General features: G+C 41.5%; 1 protein-coding gene and 1 long non-coding RNA gene across 2 annotated transcripts; one reads left to right on the top strand and one right to left on the bottom strand.

The window, feature by feature from the left end:
• The first annotated feature begins 6,546 nt into the window (after window positions 1-6,546).
• On the top strand, window positions 6,547-15,924 carry mmp25b (matrix metallopeptidase 25b). The gene is made up of 10 exons (XM_035403987.1): window positions 6,547-6,767; window positions 10,873-11,005; window positions 11,350-11,491; window positions 11,605-11,906; window positions 12,157-12,336; window positions 12,443-12,542; window positions 13,477-13,559; window positions 13,687-13,839; window positions 13,943-14,230; window positions 15,410-15,924. Exons 1-10 carry the CDS (start codon window positions 6,660-6,662, stop codon window positions 15,664-15,666), a joined length of 1,746 nt encoding a protein of 581 aa, XP_035259878.1. The 5' UTR covers window positions 6,547-6,659; the 3' UTR covers window positions 15,667-15,924.
• Window positions 13,233-18,636, bottom strand: LOC118220287. The gene is made up of 3 exons (XR_004763932.1): window positions 18,424-18,636; window positions 14,089-14,219; window positions 13,233-13,794 (listed from the first exon to the last, which is right to left on the bottom strand). It is a non-coding gene; the product is annotated as an uncharacterized LOC118220287 (long non-coding RNA).
• Between the last annotated feature and the right edge of the window lie 4,357 nt (window positions 18,637-22,993).

Below are 22,993 nucleotides of genomic sequence, written 5' to 3'. Positions count from 1 at the left end.
TAAATTTTAAGTGCGATCCTGTTCATGTGATTTGCATAAGGAAACGGCCATGAACAGATACAGATAAGAAAAAAATGACGAACGCCGAAATATTCTTGGAAAAGTTCTTGCATGCAGTTTACGATCAAATGTGATCGTACACGTTTCATGAGACCCATTGATTCTATGCAGCTGCAGTGACTTCTGAGCGCACCTGGCTAAAAATGGAAGAATGGCTGCTGGTGGTGTACAGGGTTTGTGTAGCCAGAAGAAGCCTGTGCTCTTCTTACATTAGCTTCTTCAAAATGTAGCACAACCAAATGATAAACACATCTGCAGAATCCATCTTGAAGAAAATGACCCATAATCAGGGGTTGACATACGTGGTACATAAGTGGTACATAAATGCATATAAAATCTACAGCAATTTTGTATGTCATAAGGGTGCAAATGCAACTGATTTTAAGGTATAAAATGGCCATACACTTTAATCTGTTTGCCATTATTGCATACTTGCATACCTCTTTTGTCAACTCTTGCCCATAATCCGATGTTACAGCAGTGGGGTTTGAGTTATAAAGGACAGGAACACTAGGAGTGTGTGCCCTCTGGTGGTTATGTGAGGGCAGGATGTTGCTGTTTGTACATTATTGGCTCATTGTGGTGTTTGGTGTTAAACTTATAAAGAGATAATAAAAAGAGATAATATTTAATAGCAGCCCTGAATGCCAACTGTAAAGTTTGGTAGAGGAGGAATAATGATCTGGGGCTGTTTTTCATGGTTTGGGCTTAGCCCCTTTGTTCCAATGCTACAGCATACAATGACATTCTAAAGGACTGTGTGCTAAGTTTGTAGCAACATTTTGGGGAAACGGCAACATTTCCTGTTTCGGCATGACAATGCCCCCAAGCACCAAGCAAGGTCCGTAAAGAAATGGTTTGTTGAGTTTGGTGTGGAAGAACTTAATTGGCCAGCACAGAGCTCTAACCTTGACCCTATCAAACACCTTGGGAATGAATTGGTTGACTGTGAGCCAGGCCCAAAAATCAGTGCCCAGCCTCACTAATGCTCTTGTGGCAGAATGGAAGCAAATCCTCGCAGCCATGTTCCAAAATTCACTGGAAAGGCTTCCAAGAAGAGTGGAGACTGTTACAGCAGCAAATGGGGGGTCCAACTCCATATTAATGTGTATGGTTTTGGAATGAGATGTTCAAGAAGCACATATGGGTGTAATGTTCAGGTGTCCACATACTTTTGGAAACGTGGTATATACACACTCACCGGCTACTTCATTAGGTGACAGGCGTGGCACATGGTGTGGTCTTCTGCTGCTGTAGCCCATCTGCTTCAGGGTTCGACGTGTTGTACGTTCAGAGATGCTCTTCTGCATACCTCGGTTGTAACGAGTGGTTATTTGAGTTACTGTTGCCTTTCTATCAGCTCGAACCAGCCTGGCCATTCTCCTCTGACCTCTGCCATCAACAAGGCATTTTTGCCCAGAGAACTTCCGCTCACTGGATATTTTCTCTTTTTTGGACCATTCTTTGTAAACCCTAGAGATGGTTGTGCATGAAAATCCCAGGAGATTAGCAGTTTCTGAAATACTCAAACCAGCCCATCTGGCACCAACAACCATGCCATGTTCAAAGTTACTTAAAGATCGTCAAAGATCGTCATCGTCAGCAGATCGTCTTGGGCATGTCTACATGCGTAAATGCATTGAGTTGCTGCCACGTGATTGGCTGATTAGATATTTGCATTAACGGGTGCAGTTTGCAGTTGAACAGGTGTGCCTAATAAAGTGGCCAGTGAGTGTATATTTAAAAAGAAAAGTAAAAGTGGTGAATGTCAACATGATGCAAGATGTCAACTCTGTGATTAAATTTGATCAAGGATAATTGGTGAAAACATGAACATGAAGAGATGCATCTTTCTGCATCAACACAGTTGGTTACAACAGACAAGGATATTTTTTTCCTTTTGAGTAAGAGTTTTTCAGCCTGTAATTCACCCAGTAACACTGCTGTGATCTTGAGCATATAATTTATTCATAATTGCTCTGCTTGAACCTACTGTACATGTAATAATTACAGCTTCAATCTTTCTCAAAATTGATACGTCCCAAAGACATACAAGAGATACATATACAACTGCACAGCTCAGCATGTGGACTGAGGAGTGAAATGAAACAGTGACCAATCATATAAGAACGGTCATTCCAAATAGGCGTGAAACACGACGCTGAAGTTGGCTCCCGATTCGATATTTTCCGGTCCACCTTAAATCGGTTGCGTTATATGATTGGACGGTTTCGCGGTCTTCCTTACGTATTTGCAAAGGTTATAATTTGCTTCTAAAGCCGCGTTTCCACCAAAATTACCCGGAACTTTTAGTCCCAGGAACTACTTTACCAGGAACTAAAAGGTTCCTTCAGCCCATGGTTGTCTGCGTTTCCACCGCGGTCTAAAGTCCCGCGAAGATTAGGCAAATTAGCCCACTGACGTATGAAAAAGCGACGTTGTCGTCGGTCCATCTGTCATATGATTTCTTCTGTAACCCCATACTACCACCGAAGTAGCCTACATTATTTTCTAATAACCGGGACAGCCCGGAGGGGTTTATTCCACTTATATACAACGGGTTACGAACAATGACTATATATGGTTACTTTTGTATTTATTGATTTTCATATATTCTCTCAAACACATTCATTATGTTTTTATGCGAACATTCGCTTTCATGTCTTGACATCCGAAGCGACAGAATGCATTCACATTTATATGTATAACTGGCAACAACAGCAGAAAACATGCACACGTTGTAAACAATTTGCTGTTTGATTACTTTCTCGTCGTCAATTCCATATAGGCTAATCGCAAAATGACAAGAATAGAACGAAAACTCGGACTTGCGTGAAAATTTAAATTAGTAGTGGTACAGCCACCGTTTGCTTTCCTTCGAAGTTACTGCTAGCCGAGCAGCGAAGTGTGCCCTCCAGATGCGAACCATGCACCATAAATTAGTCCATAGTCTTCCTGGTCTTTTCGTGGAATTGAAAAATGGCAGTAAAATTGAGTAAAATTACGGCAGTCTGAAAAAGCTAAAGGGACGATTACTAGAATTAACCTGTTATTTTACCCTGAAAAAAAGTGCGGAAGGTGATTTCCAGTTTGCTTGTACTGTATCACCAATGTTAATTACGCAGAACTACCGCATACCTCACATAACTGTATCAAACGTTTTGAGTCAATTACAACGGGCTAACAAAGAAAATCCGGAAGAAAATATTCAGCAACCGAATTAATCCGTTTGAATGTTTTGGTAGCCTACGTAATATGCTGTCCCAGCACGAATGCTTAGCATTTTATAAAACGAACAGAAGAGCACACGTTATAATTCCAAGACGTTGGCAGGCTATAACCAAAACTAGGCTACTGCGCCGCATAACATACAAGTTTGATTTGAAGTTATTATGAAAATAAATATTTTCAAACATGGCGGGTAATGGCGGAAAATAAATACAAGAAAATGCTGCGACCAATCAGAAATGTTCAGCGCTGCAAGCTCCACCCAAAAGGTTCCTGTACTTTCGAAAAGTACTACCCCCCGAGCAGGAACCTTTTGGGGGGTAAAATAAAGCCCCAGGAACTAAATTTAGACCCTAGTTCCTGCGGTGGAAACGCGGCTTAAAAGAGAGATACGGATCAACAGAGAAATTGAACAAAGGTGGTAATGAGAATTAAATGAGCACAATGGTTCAAGGAATTGTTCCGTCTGGTCGCTGAAATTGCTACAGTCTTTAAATAGATTATCATTTAAATGTTGCTCTTAAAGCGCCCACACAGCTCACTTTTGGGATTCGCTCGCAGCCCTCAAACGCGCAGTACCTCCATGTTCCCATCAGGTATGTTAATTATAGATAACTTCCGTTACCTTTACATACAGATGCGGTCATATCTACGTCAAAGAGATTTTTAAAAATAACTACTTAGGTATGGGTTTCTGTGTTAGCCACTATTTAAGGCACAATGTGATCGTAAGACTATTTCAGGAACGAGGCCCCTGGTATGAGAGCGGAAGCTACAGAGTTGTGTGTTTGTGATGGTGTCCATCACTAGCAGCACTGAAAGTAGAGGACCATGTTGCTAACTTCAACATACTGCAAATACATTTTTACACACTAAACAATAATGTCCACTGAAAGTATATGCAATTGTCCAAATTCTATCATATTCTGCCAGAGCTGTAAGTAAATGTAAAAGATACTTCCAGTATGCATAATCCCTTAATGAAACCAACTTCTGCCATTATGTCATCTAATGTATAAAACAAGCAGACATGGTGAAGTTGTTTAGTTGTTGTTCGAGCAAACCTTAAACTGAGTAATCTCAATATGATATAAGTGACCGTGGTATGATTGTTGCTGCCAGACATGGTGGTTCCAGCATCTCAGAAATAGCTGCTTGTCCTGGGATTTTCATAATCTACAGTCTCTATAGTTCAAAGTGAATGGAGCAATAAAAAAAATTTAAAAAAACAACAACAACCAATGAATGGCAGTTTTGCTGACAAAAACACCGTGTTAATGAGAGTTCAGAGTAGAATAGGCAGACTTGTACAAGCAAATAGAAAGGCCACTAATGTTCAAATTACAGCGGTTTAGGGAGTAGCCCCATTGTGCTGGTAGGTAAGCCTGATGGGTCTATTCGCTTCTGTGTGGATTATAGAAAAGTAAATGAAGTGTCACGATTTGATGCTTATCCAATTCCTTGGGTCGACGAGATCTTGGATCGGCTTGGCACGGCTCATTTCGGGAGTCGACCGCCCGTGCTGTATATTAGCCGAAAAATGTCGCAACGGGAGGCGAAGCGAAGCACGGTGGAGAAAGAGTGCCTCGCCATTCGGTGGGCGGTCGGGGCCCTTCGTTATTACCTTCTGGGTCGCCCATTCACCCTCTGTTCGGACCATGCCCCCTCCAATGGCTCCACCGCATGAAGGTTACCAACGCCCGGATCACTCAGTGGTATCTCTCTTTGCAGCCTTTTAACTTCAAGGTGGTCCATAGACCGGGTGCACGGATGGTCGTGGCTGACTTCCTCTCTCGCCCCCAGGAGGGGGGGGGGAGGGGGGGGGGGCGTTGGTCATCAGCCGGATGGTTCCCCGGCCTAAGTTGGGCGGTGGGGGTATGTGGTGGGGTGGGGGCGTGGTTTGGGCGTCGGCTGCAGAGAGAGAGTGAGAGGAGCGGCTCTCCCGTCACAACTGTCAGGTGGAGGTAATCAGCGCCGATAATTATCAATTGTTTAATTGCTCTGATTGCCTCTGATTGTTTTCAACAGTGAGCCTGGGGTTTTTAAAAGCGGAGACCGGGGGTCTTCGAGAGTGAACGCCGGAGAGACGACGGAACTGCACAGAATTACCGAATTAAAAAGAAAAGCCTGTATTACGTTGCGGCCGAGCGAAAGCCGTGGGCTTAATAAAAGAGCACGGAAGTGCTAAAAACAACCCTTGTCTCACGCGAGTCTGTTGGAAGGCAGGAGGGGTGGCACTCACTTGCCACAACGTCAATTTTTCAATAGGATTTTATTCATACATTTGTTTATGTACACAGTTTGGAGTTTTATTTGAATATGGTGCAGTGATTTTTCGTCCACAACATATTAGATGTGCATTATTTCCTGTTCTCTCATACACACCTGATGCAATGGTGAGACTATTAGATTTTGAGGAGAAAACAAAATGCGTGACACTGATCTGTCCATAGTAGCCTACAGTCTTAAAAGATATGTGAAGTGAACGTAACATAATTAAAAATAGTTTTTTAAAATTCTTATTACCACCTTTGTTCAATTTCTCTCTTGATTCGTATCTCTCTTTTAGAAGCAAATTCTAACCTTTGAAAATACGCAAGGAAGACCGCGAAACCGTCCAATCATATAACGCAACCGATTTAAGGTGGACCGGAAATTTCGAATCGGGAGCAGCGAAACGGGAGCCAACTTAAGCGTCGTAGAAAAACGGTACATCAGAAAGAAAAAAAAGAGTTTAACCTTATTCTTATGCAATTTAATTCACTGAATGAAACATTTTCACGACTGGATTGACAGTCCACAATCACATGCCATAAGAATCATTGAAAGATTATGAGGAATGAACAAGCAATATATTCACCAATATCATAAACACTAGTCACCAGAAGTGTCAATAATTAAAGAATGAATAATTTTATTAGTACAAAAAAAATTCTGATTTTATTCTGAGCATACAATTTAAATCAAAGTCTAACCGAATGAGACAAGGAATAGGTTTCCTTGCACTTATTCTAGGAAACGGTCCAGTTGCGAAATGTTTTGGCTTTTAAAATGTTTTAATTGTTTCACACCGTAAAACTGCCACTGTTACGATGCATAAGCACCTGGCTACATGTGGTGCCTACGAGCTCTGTTACAGTTGAATAAATACTAACCGTTTTACTGTGCATTTGCGGTTTACGACATTTTCAGTTGAAACGGTTGTCACACAAAGGATACGCCCTGCCCAATTGCCTGATTAGCCCTGCCCAATTCCATAGATCTGACATACAACGTGTAGGAAATAGATCGGACCTGACGATATTGTAAGCTGTCAGGGATCGTGTCTGCGTCCAGTGTGTTGGATTTTGTGAGTTGGGCCAGAGTGCGGAATGGTTTACCAGGTGCTGTGTTTAACCGGGACCATGATGGTTTTCATGTCTGTTGGACTCTCCATTCCAGTACCTCACCAAGACCAACACCAATACTCCCGGGGTGTGGTAAGACTGCATTTGTATGAGCTACCATAAAGGTTATTAATGATGATAAATGCAATTACGCGCTTTCTCTTGGGTTATTAAAAAAGAAATAAATAACCGAGACCGAGAAAAGTTTCTTACGTTTGGTTTAAAGTGGCCTGTTTGTGTCTATTACGCATATAAATCTCAAACATCACGTGAACGAGCTTTACAATTACCCTGCTTTGTGAATGCGACCAACATTTCTTGCACTCTTCGCAGCGTGTTTAGCTGGTGAAACGACTGGGACAGCTATCCAAACCTCTGGAATAACGATTCGCTTTTTCCAGTTGTAAAACAGCTGTGGTTTAGAGGTTCAAATCTGAGGTTTAATCCCCAGCTAAGCACGCAGTTGACCCTTCATATTTTCGTCTTGTGTGTAGTTAATGTATTTGTAACACTTCCTGGTGTGTGCTCAGTTATTCGGGAATTGTGTAAAAGAACAGCCAGTTAGTTTCCACTGGGATTTGTACCTGTGATTTGCATGTGGTCCGCAGGTGTAGGACAAGAAAAGCATGTAATGCGCGCGCGGGTAGGTCAGAATCCCGTGCTTGTTTCAAAGCTGCATTCGACTTTGCCTGTCAATAAATGAGCACAATGGTTCAAGGAATCGATCCGTCTGGTCGCTGAAATTGCTACAGTATTTAAATAGATTATCATTTAAATGTTGCTCTTAAAGCGCCCACACAGCTCACTTTTGGTATTCGCTCGCAGCCCTCAAACGCGCAGTACCTCCATGTTCCCATCAGGTATGTTAATTATAGATAACTTCCGTTACCTTTACATACAGATGCGATCATATCGACGTCAATGAGGTTTTTAAAAATAACTACGTAGGTATGGGTTTCTGTGTTAGCCACTATTTAAGGCACAATGTGATCGTAAGACTATTTCAGGGACGAGGCCCCTGGTATGAGAGCGGAAGCTACAGAGTTGTGTGTTTGTGATGGTGTCCATCACTAGCAGCACTGAAAGTAGAGGACCATGTTGCTAACTTCAACATACTGCAAATACATTTTACACACTAAACAATAATGTCCACTGAAAGTAGATGCAATTGTCCAAATTCTGTCATATTCTGCCAGAGCTATAAGTAAATGTAAAAGATACTTCCAGTATGCATAATCCCTTAATGAAACCAACTTATGCCATTATGTCATCTATTGTATAAAACAAGCAGACATGGTGAAGAAGTTCAGTTGTTGTTCGAGCAAACCTTAAACTGAGTAATCTCAATATGATATAAGTGACCGTGGTATGATTGTTGCTGCCAGACATGGTGGTTCCAGCATCTCAGAAATAGCTGCAAGCGGCGTTGGGAGGGGTCCAAGCATTGGCACCATCGCGCCCCCTATGGAGCGATTTTAAAATGGCTTTGTCCTCATGATCATATACCTTCACCCAACATATCTAATGAATATCATGATGATTGTATAAAAAATTGATGACTTATGGCCAATTTTGTGCTAAGAGACGCTGTCGGATGACAGTTGTGTCACCATGGATGTGTCCTGGCCGCTTCCCGTAAAGGCCTTTACTATGTCGTAACACTTAGATGGCCCAGCGTGTATGTACAGCTGCAGCGCTTCCATGCCGCAACTAAAAAAGGCGCCACACTAGTGTTGTCATGATACCAAAATTTTGACTATGATACCGATACCAGGTTTAGTATCACGATACTCGATACTGATTCAATACTCGGTACCTAACGATACTGAAATTACCTTAATAGATCAGAAACTTTTCTTTAAAACAGGTCTTTCACTTTTAAATAAATCTAAAAACAGCATATTTTAATAACAATACAGCATCTTCCTATAATAAAATATTTACAAATTAGAACATCTATTGCTACTGAAGTCAACTGAGTGGAAGCTTGCGCTGTATCTACGAAGTGAATGCACAAGCGCACGTCACCTCACTTGGCAACCTTAGTTGCTACTGCCATCTAGCGAAGATTCTGACAAATTACACTTTTCATCCTCTCAATCAGTAATGCAGGAGACACATTTCCCTGGCTTTTACATTTGACGCAAAACTACCGAACGTCGGAAAATTCTAATACCGAATTGTTTTTTTTTTTTTTAAGTACCGAAAAAGTGCTGAAGTTTCCGTATAACGTGCAACACTACGTCAGACACATATTCCAATCCATTGCTCAGCTTAGCAGAGAATGCACATTTCAGAGCGCCTCAGAGACAGATAGAATAATAACACATAAATACACATTTCAAATAATAAATACGCCATTGAGAAAAAACTAAACAAAAGACGAAATATTAACTCGCGACCTGCGACGTACAACAAAGTGTATAACCATAACCAGGAACAAGTGTGTCGAAAACCCTAGAGGGCAGTAGCCTACCATTCCAAGTGCAGGGAACAACCGCATAGTTCATCTTGGACCCTGTAGGTTAAACTGATTAACACTAACACAAACAAGAACAGCAACAACGCAAATGCAAAAATACAAGCAATAGTTAAGACGAGTTAAGACTAAGTCACCTACGAAACAACTACCTAGTTACAACCCTAAGCTTGCAGTCAATTTAGAGATTAAATTGAGAATACGATTTCTCTCAGGATAATGACGGATTCAAAGACTAAACGAACTCACCCGATATTGTCTTCAAATGGATCCATGCCAAAGAAAAGTAATGATTCATCCTCTCAAAAAGCCTTTACTAACAAACCTTTAATAGCCTAGCATGCACTCTGGCTGGCACTATCTTCCATCGCTTCCCCGACGTTCAGACGCTCCCCTCACTGATAAAAACTAGACCCTACCGTGTCGGATTACTTGCATTGCCATGGATGTGGCTTGCCGTAAAGAAGCTTACTAGATGTCGTAACACTTAGATTTGGAGCTCCAGCTCTTCCGCACCCCAACTAATAAAAAAGTCCAAATGGCGGGCAAACAATATGGCGGACATAGGTAGTCCCAATGGCAAAGTTGTAGAGCACATTCAGATGCATAGGTCAATTAAGTTTTGTGTTGATCTAACTTATGGTGTGGGAGTTATGGCCTTTTATGCATGACCCTTGTTATAGCGCCACCATCTGGCCGACATAGGTGATTTTTAGGTGATGGTTGCTGAGACTCAGACACTTTTAGCGGAGAAAAATAAGAATAATAATAATCCTAACAGATACAATAGGGTTCCACCAGCTTCGCTGCTTGGACCCCTAATGAATGGCAGTTTTGCTGGCAAAAACACCTTGTTAATGAGAGTTCCGAGTAGAATAGGCAGACTTGTACAAGCAAATAGAAAGGCCACTAATGTTCAAATTACAGCGGTTTACAACAGTGTTGGGCATCTCTGAATGCACAATGCGTTGAATATTGAAGCAGATGGCCAAGTGCAGCAGAAGACCATGCCAGGTTCCACTTCTGCCATCTGATTAGGAAGATGAGTCTATAGTGGGCACGTGGTCACCAAAACTGGAGGATTGAAGAAAAACGTTGCCTGGCCTGACAAATATTGATTTCTGCTGTGACATGCAGATGGTGTAAGTGGCATGAGTCCATGGATCCATCCAGGCTTGTGTCAATGGTGCAGGCTGGCGGTGGTGGAGTAATGGCATGTCAGATGTTCTCTTGGCACAGATTAGGCCCCTAATACCAATTTAGCCACATTTGAATGCCACAGCATATCTAAGCATTTTTACTGACCATGTGCATCCCTTTATAGCCACAGTGTACCCTTTTTCAAATGGATACTTCCAGCAGGATTATGTGCCATGTCACAAAGCACACATGAAGCAAACCACTCAGGCTGGTTCCACTAACATGCCCATGACTTCAGTTTACGCCAATGGCCTGTTGAGCCCCCAGACCTCAATCTAACAGAACACCTTTGGTATGAGGTGGAGTGGGAGTCACGTAAAATGAATGTGTGGCTAAAAGATCTGCAGAAACTGTATGATGCTATCGAGTCAGCATGGACCAATATCCCAAAGGAATGTTTTCAGCACCTTGTTTAATCCATGCTGTGAAAAATTCTGGAAGCAACAGGGTGTCCTACCCAGTAGACAGGTGTACGTAATAAAGTTTCCAGTGAGTGTAATGCATTTCTCCCCTTCTCAGGACTGGCTGAGCCGGTATGGATACCTGCCTCCCGCGAACACCCACACAGGGAGACTTCAGACAAGGGAGGGCATTGAGAAAGGACTTCGCCAAATGCAGAGATTTGCTGGGCTAAAAGAGACTGGGAAGCTGGGTAGTCGCTCATTAATTATGTTATCATCTGACAACAAGCCTGCCTTATTGCCTGGCTTTTGCATATCAATATGTGTATACTGATCTTTGATTGGATGTCTGCTTTTATCTATCTTGATATCTTAACCTGAATTTAGTAGATTTGCATGAAGATGAATGGACAACCTATCCTCCTTATGTATAGTGAAGATTTAGTATTTTAAATAGGTGGAAATTAAATTTTATAGCAATGGGTAACTGTAAGGATGCTACAGAAAATGAGTTAATAAAAAAGGAGATTATAATTGTGTCACTTTGTTTCCTCCTCGTTTTAAGCAGCTGTAACCCATTTCATCTCTTTAACAGATGAAGACACTCTTGCCCTTATGGCAACCCCTCGCTGTTCTCTCCCTGATATTGTGGGACCGGAAGACATGCTGAAAAAGAGGAGGAGGAAGAGATATGCTCTGTCAGGGCTGCGCTGGGACAAAACGGACATAACTTGGAGGTACCTTAAAAGAGGACGAAGATATTCCCACCATGAGATATTCATTTTCACACCGTCCAGTGACTGACTTCCCTCACTGTGTGTAATATTTTCTCTCTCCTACCTGTACCTAGCGTCCACAGCTTCCCTACCATAGGCACCCACATACAGTCTGATTCAGTTAATCCAATCCTTGCTCATGCCCTCAAAGTGTGGAGCGATGTTACACCGCTGAGCTTTCATTATCTATCCGAGACTTACGGACAAGGAGCCGGACAGGGGGGAGACATAAGGGTGTCCTTCTCTCGATCTTTTCACGACGATGGATACCCCTTCGATGGTATAGGAGGGACTCTTGCTCATGCGTTCTTCCCTGGCACGGGCGACATTGCAGGGGACACGCACTTCGACGATGAGGAAATCTGGAGCTATGGAGGTGCATAAAATAGATAGGGCTGAGGTGTTATGCTGCTGAAATCAACATAAGTTGTGAAAGACATTTTCATCTGTTTCAATGATATCCATGCTTTTTTGTATGCAACAAACCTCACCATTTACCTCTGCTCCCCAAGATTAGAGCATGGTCCTTTGGTGCTAGGTGTTACTGAATGGATAGATGAACAGATGGACAGATACCCAGGTGGTTGTGATAGACTTACATTTAAATCAATGTCATTATGTTTTAGGGAACAGTGGCAGCACAGACCTATTCGCAGTGGCTGTACATGAGTTTGGCCATGCCCTGGGTCTCTCCCATTCTTCTTCTGATCCTTCCATCATGAGGCCCTATTACCAGGGTCCAGTTGGGGACATTGCAGCATATAAACTTCCCATGGATGACAGACTGGCCATCCAGACACTGTATGGTGAGAGATCACTTATTTCACATTCCTATGTGTGTTTCTCTTTTTGCTTTCTGTTTATAATATCACTGTTAGAATTCAGTATGATTTGGCTATATCTTTATTTCAGGGGTTAGAAAAGCCTCCCCTACACGGCCTCCAGGTGACGTACCTGGTCCTCCTCGTCCTCCTCTCCTGCCCAGTCCTGATCCTCCAAGACCAACACAAAAGCGAGTACACCACCAACATCACCATCAAACAACAATAACTACAGCAACAACTACAATAATACTAACCAGCATCATCATCATTATTATCATCACCATCATTATATAAAATACTACAGTTGTTATGTCTGAATACAATAAATAAAAAATAGGATGGTCAATAGTCCATTCAGTGTCCATAGTACATTCAATAACTAATGCCTATTGTAAGTGGGCATAAGTAAGTTAGGATTGCCGTGGTTAACCCAAACTTAACTTAAGGCTTAAATTCCAGGAGGGGCACTACTGTTGTATGTTTGAACAAGACACTCAACTTGAATTACTATTGAAAAATAAAATATAAGTTGTGTAACACAGGTTAAGCAGCAAAATTATGTTATGAAATGCTGCTGCTGTATTCAGTGGCTTCAGTTCATGTCTACACTCCTGGGCAAAAAAAATGGGCCAAGCCCAAAATGGCAAAAAAATTAGCTTTTAATCAAGGGTCCAAGGTATCAAATGAGCCTCAAATCACCGTGCTGCTGCCAAACAGTTCACTGCAGCAAAAGTAAACGAGCAAATGGTGGCACAGGAGGTCTCAAGAGTGCATTTGTTTAATTCTTGCTAATTTTCTGACCAATGATTTCTGGTCAAGACCATTAGAAGCTTAATATTTTGCCATTTTGGGCTTGGCCCATTTTTTTTGCCCAGGAGTGTAGGTCATGTTAAACCCGTTCTGTGTGCTGTGCAATACAAATAGTGTGATTTTATTCTATATATACTGGGAACGTGTATTAGTAATGTGCCTCTGTATGACAAAGCAGTCATGTTCAAGGCGGCTGAATTATTGTGGTATTGTTTTATTATTAGCTGGCAACACTATCTCAGTCTTGGCTCTCTGCATCAGTGTAACACTGACCCCTCCCTCTGTTACACCTGCACACTTTCCTTCTCTCAGGCCAAACCACTCTCTTCCCAATCCCTGCAATGGGAGCTTTGATGCAGTGGCTCATATTAGAGGAGAGATCTTCTTGTTCAAGGGTAGGAGAACAAAATATTGAACCAGTGTCCAAAATGCACTTCTTGGACCACAGTGCTGTGGAGTTCATAACATTGTACTCAGCCGTCCTACAGTGACAAATTAGCGATTTTGCTCTTCTCGTTCCAGGCCCGTATTTCTGGCGGATCCAGCAGTCGGGTTCATCGGTTTCTCTTTCCCCAGCTTTGATATGGAAATTCTGGATTGGGATCCCCCCAGGAATTGAAAAAGTTGATGCTGTGTACGAGAGGAAGAGTGACAGTCACATAATTTTCTTTATTGGTAAGAGAGAAAGCAGTCTGAACACTGCTGGGTTATTGTCTGTGTAACGTAAAATTTAAAGGAGTCTTCTTGTCTTTCTCTCTCCATGTTTCTATCTGAACAGGAAATCAGTATTGGGTCTTCAATGGCGCCACATCCCTTCCTGGGTACCCACATCCACTCTCAGAGTGGACAATGAGGTCAAGAGACGGTTATGAGATACAGAGAGTGGAGGCTGCATTTGTATGGGACCACAATGGGAAGACCTACCTATTCAGTGGTAGGCAGTTTTGGAGGTTTGATGAAGGGAGGAGAGGAATGGAGAGAAAGCTGGATGGAGACTACCCAAAAGATGCTACTCTCTGGGGAGGTGTACCCCCTGACCCTGATGACATTTTCAGCTGGAAAAATGGTGAGAAATAAGATGTTACATAGCCGTCACACAAACATATTATATTCATTTATTATGAATAATTAATTATTTTAAATGTAATCTGTACAGTATAGTAGCAATACAACATCACTGATTGGGGAACAGGCAGAAACAATCATCACAAAACGGGTTTGAGCCCTAAAATTCCAGTACACTGTAGTACCCTAGAAGATGAACCATTGACATCTTCCCTGGTCTCGGGGAACATATTGGCTGTATTGTCCGTGCAATCCCAGGAGAGGTGGGAGGAAGAGCAGAGAGGGCTGATTCAGTCCATTGGCCGCTGTCAGCTGTGCGGGTTTCCTCCCACAGTCAGGGGGGCCCTGCAGGACCACGGACAGGAGCCAAAGAGGAGGAGCACCCCTCTCTGCTCTTCCCACCCCTCCAGGTGTCACAGTCTGGCCACCTGGCAAAGGTGCCCAGAAAAGAGCTGCAGGGTGATTCGCTCTGTGATTAGAAAGAGGTCAAGACAGAGGTGCGCTTTACCCTAAAATGTGGGCAGAGCAGAGAGGTGACAGATATGTACTCAAATGCAATGTAAGCCTGTCCACAAGTTCTTCATCTTCTGAAAGTAAATGGGATGTCAGTGTTCTCATGAAAGGAACTGAGGCCAGAAATCTGCCACTATGAGGGACAGTGTCCCTTACAGAAGTGTACTATGCTGAAAAGTATTGAGATCAAGTATTTCATAAAAATATTGCAACACTTCGCAATATATGGACAGACATACAAATTATCACTACTTTTAGATATTGTAATATATTACATATGGCTCTGTAATATATTAACATTATATTTTTAAAAAGTAAACATATTTATAGTATATTGAAGTGTATTTAATTTCCATAAACCGTAATGGGTATGGCAATCATCATACTCATAATATTAATAGTGGAATTTATTTAAAAATGACATGTGTTCCTTTTTAGTTTGAAATATCTTAAATGTTTTCATGACATTTTTAGCAAAGCACAGGATCATATTTGTTATGGAATTTAATTTGAATTAAAAGGAAGGTGATGGAAATATTTAAAATGAGATCCAAGAAATTGTATTAATAGAAAAATGTAGTGGGATTTTTTCATTATTCCCCCTCTTGTTTCAGTTATTATTATGCACCTCCCTCATAATTCTCCTGTTGTGTCCTTTGTCTCTCAGGTGATACTTATTTCTTCAAGGGAAATTCCTACTGGATGCTGAAGCAAGGTGGGATAAATCAAGAGGCTGTTGCATCCAAATCTATTGCAGTTGACTGGATGAGATGTGCCCCATCGCCAACTGCTGCCTATGCTCCAGCCAAGCCTCGGAATGAGGACTGCAGCTGTACAGTGAACAGGGCTTTAACATTACGGGATTCTAATTGGATCATGCTACTCTCCATCATTTTGATTTTTTGCCTTTCCCAAATTAGGTAATTATTTGGCCAAAAAGTGTTATATTTTTATCGCATGTTAAATGCTGATAAAACATTTATCAGCCATTTTAAATACTGTGTTTTAAATACTACATTTCAAATTTGATCTCTTAAATTGTCTATTCAATTACATTTCTTTTCCTTTCTTTCTTTCTTTCCTTTTTCTTTAATGCATCTCTGTTCTGCATTATTTGTAAAGTGTATTGGGACCATGCTGCATGGTGATTCTGCACTTTAAATAAAAATTGATTGATTGATTGATTGATTGATTGAGTGATTGATTGAAAAATAAAGTTTTTTTTATGACAGACACGTTTTGTGACTATATGCAGCTAGGAATAGAAAACATAATTGAATTTTCATGAAAGGTATCCCTGGGTAAAATACATATTAGGATTTTTGGGTGAAATCATACCTTAAAGTAATAATCTCAAAGATTTTCATTAAAATAAATGTCTGTTAAGTCACTATCTATCGCCAAATTAGGTAAAACAATGGGATTAAGCGTATTATTATATTAATTAATATTATTTTTATTATAATTTATGATTAAAGAACTAGGTGTCTGTGGCGACATTCCTGGGAAAAACTCACAAGCGGCGCATAGTTAGTGACGTGTTTTCCATCACCCATCAGTGGTTGGTCCGCCTCAGAGGGTAGGCGGAGCTAACGCAACAGGCTCGCTTTTCAACTCACTTGTGTGTGAGCGGCGTACTGTTTTTTCTGGTGTCTGCCAGCGTTACGATAACAGAGAAGGGGAGGGGAGGGGAGGGGAGGGGGGTTATGGAACCCTAAAGAGTTTTTGTGTAACATGAGAGGTCATATTATTTGTTGATGTAGATTTCGTATTACATTTGATGACAATGTAACGTTACTAAGTTACATAGCTCTGTGCACGGCTAACGCTAGCTACCGGACCATGTCAAGAAAGGCAACATATCCATCTCTCATATCAGGTAAAGTTGCGTTAGCTAGCTAGCTAATGTAAATAACACAATCTAACGTCAGCTAACAATTATAAAAAACGTTAGCTAACGCTACCGACCGGTACCGACCTCGCAAACCGTCTCTCGAATGTAATATGCTACCTTGTTGCAACGTTGCAGTGTAGCTAACTAAAGGCCAGTTCAGATCAATGATTCGCAACGAGACTGGATGCAACTTGCAAAATTCCAAGACGTCTGATGGTAAACGTTCTAAAACTGCATTTGGCGATTTGACAAGGTGGGTCTTTTGAGACCCTAGGCAACGGCTTCAGACGCTCTGCAACTAACCAGTTCACACCGCTGCAATTTTCTCTGCAACATTCTAAAACCGTTTCGTCTCGTTGTGAATCATTGATCTGAACTGGCCTTAACGCTACCGCTATTTACATTGCCATCAAGTTTAATGATCGGAATAAAGCCAAGGTATAGGTGGAGCAGAGCCGGGTCTGATTTCTGTGTAAAAATGTCAATCCGGAGAAAACTAAATAAAAGAATACGGCAGTATGGATTAGCGTTATTATTTTATTACGCTTACTCATATGTTCCTTCAGCCTTGGTGCCTTTTTTGATGAAATCTCATTTGTTTTTGTTTTATTCTTCTTATTCTGATTGCTAATTTAACACCCAGCTCAGCTTTATTCTCGAACAGTTTAGCTAGCAAAACCAGAAACAACAAGGCAGTCGTTTCATAAATATCCCGCAACAATCATTCACGAAAAAGACTGTTTATTGTGCACGAGATACATAATTGCACGAGCCGCAGCGAATCCCGCGAATTCTTCTCTGCAGTGTAAACATGTTCATACCGGGCAAAAGGTGGATAAAGAACGTTTGTGAAAATTGATCACCACTAATTCTACCCCAGGTCTGCTACAGCATTTTAACCCGGCTCAGCAGTGTAAAGACAGCTTAAGTTAGCCTAATGCTAGACAATGAATGAGTATGTACATAACGTTACTGTGGTAGGGTGGGCGTGGTTTTGCGTTGGCTGCAGAGAGAGAGTGGGCGGGGCGGCTCTCGGAATTCTGCGCCACGGCTGTTTGGGATTATTAATCAGCACTGATGGTTAATTGTTTGATTGATGGACAATGTGCTGATTACCTCGACAGTGAGCCTGGACGCTTAAAAGCGGGTCGACAGAGAGAGGAAGGGGAGACGGAAGAAGAGCTGACGGACAGTCAGCCGGGGATTGTGTATTGTGTCTTGTGTGTTGTGAATTGCGAACAGAAAGCCGCGTGGCGGCCGTAAAATAAAAAAAGACGCAGTCGCGTCCAAAGAAATAAACTCGTCTCTCTCATCTCTTAAACGAGCGGTGGCACTCAGCTGCAACAGTTACTTTTATACCAACCATTTTTTATTCAGTAAATAGTAACTGTTATAGTTTGCGTGGCCCAGGTGCCAAATGGCTGACGTCACACGTGCGACACTCGTTGGATCCGGTTGGATCTCTGGGAAGTGAGGTTCAAAAACACACCTGCAATTACTGCTTTTCGCCATTGGTACCGCCAAAGAGAACGAAACGGAAATCTTCGAGATTGTAACTAAGTTATTTAAGTTACTTAAGTTATGTACTGACTACTCATCAATTAAATATTTAGCATCTTTCATTTATATTCTGTGTAACTGAATAGTTTTTGTCAGCATTTATTTTTTTAAAAACCATGATGATGAGCCTTGTGTTCTACAAACTTCCTAGATAGTGTTCTAGATAGTGTTAGCTAGTCAAGCATATAAATTAATAAGATATGATTTTACCCAAAAATCCAACATACCTGACACAAAATAACAACCGCAAATCCAGGTTTTGGTGCCTGGATTCAAGTTGTTTCTGTGAACTGCAGCGATGCATTTGCTTCTCTTTTCTTTAGTTTTCGGCAGACTGTAAAACAACAGCTCCGATTTCTTGTTGAATGTCCATGCACTGGTTCTTTGGTAAGTTGTAAGGATCACTGTCGAGTCCAACTGCCTTTAATTTAAGCAGATAATTGTTTGTTTTACTCCCGGTTTTGCAGTTTCCTCTACTAAAGGCAGCCATGTCGCAGAATGTTTTGCTCAGTCCCGACTGAGGGGGCGTATTCCGGTGGGAAAGTGACGTCAATGCATATCCTCTATACCTCCCTAATTGTGGACTTGAGTCTTGAGAAGGCCTTCGTTGCAACATACAGACATGAAACGTTACACAACTGAAAACACACAGGCTAAAATATCAAATTTCACTTGTGTTTTTACTTGTGTAATTGCCAGAGCCTCCACCCTTCCAACATCAGCTGCAAGATCACTTCTGTTTTCTGTGAAAAGAGAAGTTAAAATCAGAATGACAAGAACATACTGTAAAAATATAAATATAGTTTATCAGGAACAAGACTGTGAGACTTCTACGTTGTCCTACCTTTTTCTACCCCACTACCATCTCTTTCTTGGAATATGGACTTCTCACCCAAAGCTTGAAGTAAAATGATAATAAAGTCGTTTTACGACATATTAAACAAAATGTCAGCAACACATGACTCAAAAAATGTACAGACTTATTTATAAACTTTTAAATCACCTTTATTTTATTATTATTATTAGGGGCCAAGCACCGAAGGTGCTTGAGCGCTTATGGCATTATTTGAAGGGCACACGTGTGCCATCAAGACTATGTATCAAAGTTTAGTAAATATGTAAAGAATTATTCATGGTTCAATATGAAATAGACTAGGGAGTATGAGTTGATCAAAGCCTTTCAGTTTCTAGGCACTGTGCTGTAGCAGTAAAAAAAAAGGCAAGGATGCTGGGATATATAGCCAAAATATTGAGTATAAATCCAAGGAAGCTATATTATTTCATACAATACCTTTGTCAGACCACACATGGAGTATTGTGTGCAGTTCTGGGGACCATACTCAAAGAATGATATAGAGACTCTGGAAAAGGTTCAAAGGAGGGCAACTAAATTGCTTCCTGGTATGAAAAGTAAAAGTTATGAGGAAAGACCTAAAATGCTTAATAATCTCTTCAAGTTTAGTAAAAGGAGATTAATTTCTACTGTGACTTTGAGACAACAAATGTCTGACACACTCTCATAGTTAACAACAACCTGTCCTACTGTACATCTTCTGTAAACTAAATTATTGTGTCATTAGGACAATATTTTAATTATGTTGTGGACCAACTAGGGACAGTTTGCATCACTGCCGAGTCACTGAACATCACTCAAGGGCTTTTATCTCATGTGGTTAATAACGGCTCCGGACTGTCAATCACACTAAGCTTCAAAATGCTTTTCAAAAGTCCATGGAAAGTCAATGGGTCACTTTGTCCATATTTTTCCTACAGTCTATGATCCATTGTACTAAACAAGCATACTCAATAGTATGGAAGGGCTTTGATTTGGACAGAGTCCTAGTGACCAACCGGTTTATGAAGTACACAACTGCAGTTTTACTGTAGGTGGGGTTTAAAGCCCTCTGCAATCAGGATTAGCATGGAACTATGTTAACGGGACTAAGGCAATTAGGTCTTTATCTTGATCTGTATCCAGGAAATATGGAATGTCTTCAGAAAATCTCATGCTAGTCTCCAATTTGAAGGCATGCTGCAACTGACCCAAGTTCTTGAGTTTTCACCACACCATATATAGAGTTATAGGCATTTAGCTGGAGAGAAAAAAGAACCCAAAAAAAGGGTATAACAACAACAACAACAACAACAACAACAATAATGTTTATCTTCCAATGTATTTCCCCAAAGAGATGAAAAAGGATAATACAAATAACAGACTGTTTGCTGTGCAGATAGTGAGTCAGCAAGTATGACAAAGAGACAGTGCTCAGTTGCAAAACATCCGATTGCATCAGAATTATGTAAAATTTAGGTTCTCCATAATACTTTCTAATCATGTTTTGCATTGTTGGAAAGCCAATGTCATCGGGAACAAGTTGGTATCTCAGCTACAAAGGTTAACCCAGTGTGATATGTTTACAGAGATAGTGCAAGCAGGATTCATTTTCGTACTATTTTGTCATGATTGTGTCTTTATTTCACAACTTCAGGTTTTCCCCTGTATATAAGAAGAGAAGTGCAATAGACTGGAGAGACTCAACAGCACGGTCTTCTACACATTACATTACATTACATTACATTCATTTGGCAGACGCTTTTATCCAAAGCGACGTACAAAAAAGTGCATTTTATGGTCGTAGACAACTGCTGAACACGGGTTCAGTAAGGTACAATACTTATTTTGAACAGCTATTTCTAGCCGAGAACAATGAACACTATTCTGGCCTAACATCTGCAAAGCCAACTAGGCAGAAGAATAAGCTACAGTATTAGGACAAATACAAATTACCAAGAAGTGCAGGGATGGGGCAACATGTAACAAGTGACAGGAAAAAGGTTTTTTTTTTATTTATTTATTTTTTTAATTATTTTTTTAAATATTATTATACAGCGTGGTGGTGGTTAGTCTAGGTATAGTCTGAAGAGATGAGGCTTCAGGCCACGGCGGAAGATGGATAGTGAGGGGGAGGTTCGGAGAGGGACGGGGAGTTCGTTCCACCACTGGGGAGCTAGGGTGAAGAAGCTCTGTGATCCCTTTGGGCGGGTGGGAGGGGTTACAAGGCGCCCTGCTGCCGCAGAGCGGAGTGGTCGAGCAGGCACATAGAATTGAGTCATGTCCTGCAAGTAGATGGGGGCTGTCCTGTTGGCAGCAGTGTAGGCAAGGGTCAGGGCTTTGAACCGGATCCTGGCAGCGACCGGTAGCCAGTGAAGTGATCGCAGCAGAGGAGTGACGTGGGAGAATTTGGGGAGGTTGTAGATGAGTCGGGCAGCGGCATTCTGAATCATCTGTAGTGGCTGTATGGCACAATCTGGCAGGTTTGCAAGGAGAGAGTTGCAGTAATCAAGGCGAGAGGTCACCGTAGCCTGGACGAGCAGCTGGGTGGAGTGCGTCGTCAGGTATGGTCGAATCCTCCTGATGTTGTACAGGAGGAATCTGCAGGACCGTGATGTTGCCTTGATGTGCTCCTTGAGGTCCAGTTGGTCATCCAGGACCACCCCCAAGCTCTTGGCAGAGTGAGAGGCAGTGACTGTGGTGCCATCAAACGTGATTGAGAGTTCACGAAGCAAGGAGGTCTTGCACGGGAAGAAGAGCAGCTCAGTTTTGTCGAGGTTGAGCTTCAGATGGTGGCTGGCCATCCAGGTGGAGATGTCAGCCAGGCAGGAAGAGATCTTATCATTGACCTGTGTGGCCGAGGGGGGGGAAAGAAAAGAAGAGTTGTGTGTCATCTGCATAACAATGATAGGAAAAGCCATGTGAATTAATGACTGAACCAAGAGATCTGGTGTATAAGGAGAACAGCAGAGGACCCAGTACAGATCCCTGCAGCACTCCTGTAACAAGTGGATGAGAAGCAGAGGCAGACCCCTTCCAGGTGACCTGGTAGGTCCTATCTGCACATCACGTGCATATAGCCATTTCACCACTCACATTTTGCAACATTTTGTCATTATTACTGAACACACTGAACAATAAACTGCATTAATTTTAATCTAACATACACATAATACTCAAAATATCTGAGTCCGTTGCCACTCATCTATACTTGCCTAGTGTCGTAGCAGGATGCACAATTGTATTTATGCAGGCTACACAAGCCAGAGACACGACCGCATCTACCAAGTTAAATAGCGATCTGTATAGAGCCACACTACTGGTGGAGAGCAGATTCCTCCCATCTACGCATAACTGTTACCACAAAGGAAAGGTTAAAACACTATTTTGGAGTCGGATAATCAAGATAAGATTAAATTAATCCTGTTATAGTAGCACCGGCTAAGACTACACATGCTCCTTTGCCACCCAGATACTTCCGTTGTTTGGTTTGAGGAGGGTTTTCGTACAGTTGCTGACATCCACACGACAAGTTTTGGTTTCTTACAGTTGGTGATCTTGATGCGCCGTTTGATGTATCTGAGGGTTTTTTAAAAAAAACAGCAGTACAGGTTGTAAAATAGGCTAATATGATAATGTGATAGAATGTAATCACATACAAGATTTGGGCACATGAGAAAGTACTGGTTTATGGTAGGCAAAACCACAAGTGAAAAGGCAAGTACATAGGTGAGTTATATAAGGTTGAATGGCAATTAGCAGAATGTGCCAACTATAACAGTTCTGTCAATCAGCACTTTAAAATTTCAGTTCCCAAATCAATGCAATGCAACTAAGTTCCAAAGAAACAGACAGTGTCCAAATTGCAGAAATAGCAAAATTATTTAATGTGGCAAGGGGAACGATATGACGTCATTTGTCAAACATTAGCAAACAGCATTGGCAAAGAGTGGTGAAATTCAAAG

This window comes from Anguilla anguilla, chromosome 2 (assembly GCF_013347855.1).
Source record: "Anguilla anguilla isolate fAngAng1 chromosome 2, fAngAng1.pri, whole genome shotgun sequence".
Classification (NCBI taxonomy): domain Eukaryota; kingdom Metazoa; phylum Chordata; class Actinopteri; order Anguilliformes; family Anguillidae; genus Anguilla; species Anguilla anguilla.
Note: the sequence above shows the minus strand (reverse complement) of the source record. Positions and strands in the feature narration are given on the sequence as shown.

Bases quoted from the DNA above. Each gene is read 5' to 3' on its own strand.
- mmp25b (XM_035403987.1), top strand. From the start codon at position 6,660: ATGGTTTACCAGGTGCTGTGTTTAACCGGGACCATGATGGTTTTCATG. The intron at 11,492-11,604 runs GTACCTTAAAAG...ACCTGTACCTAG, and splicing joins AAAACGGACATAACTTGGAG to CGTCCACAGCTTCCCTACCA. The intron at 12,543-13,476 runs GCGAGTACACCA...TCCTTCTCTCAG, and splicing joins CCTCCAAGACCAACACAAAA to GCCAAACCACTCTCTTCCCA.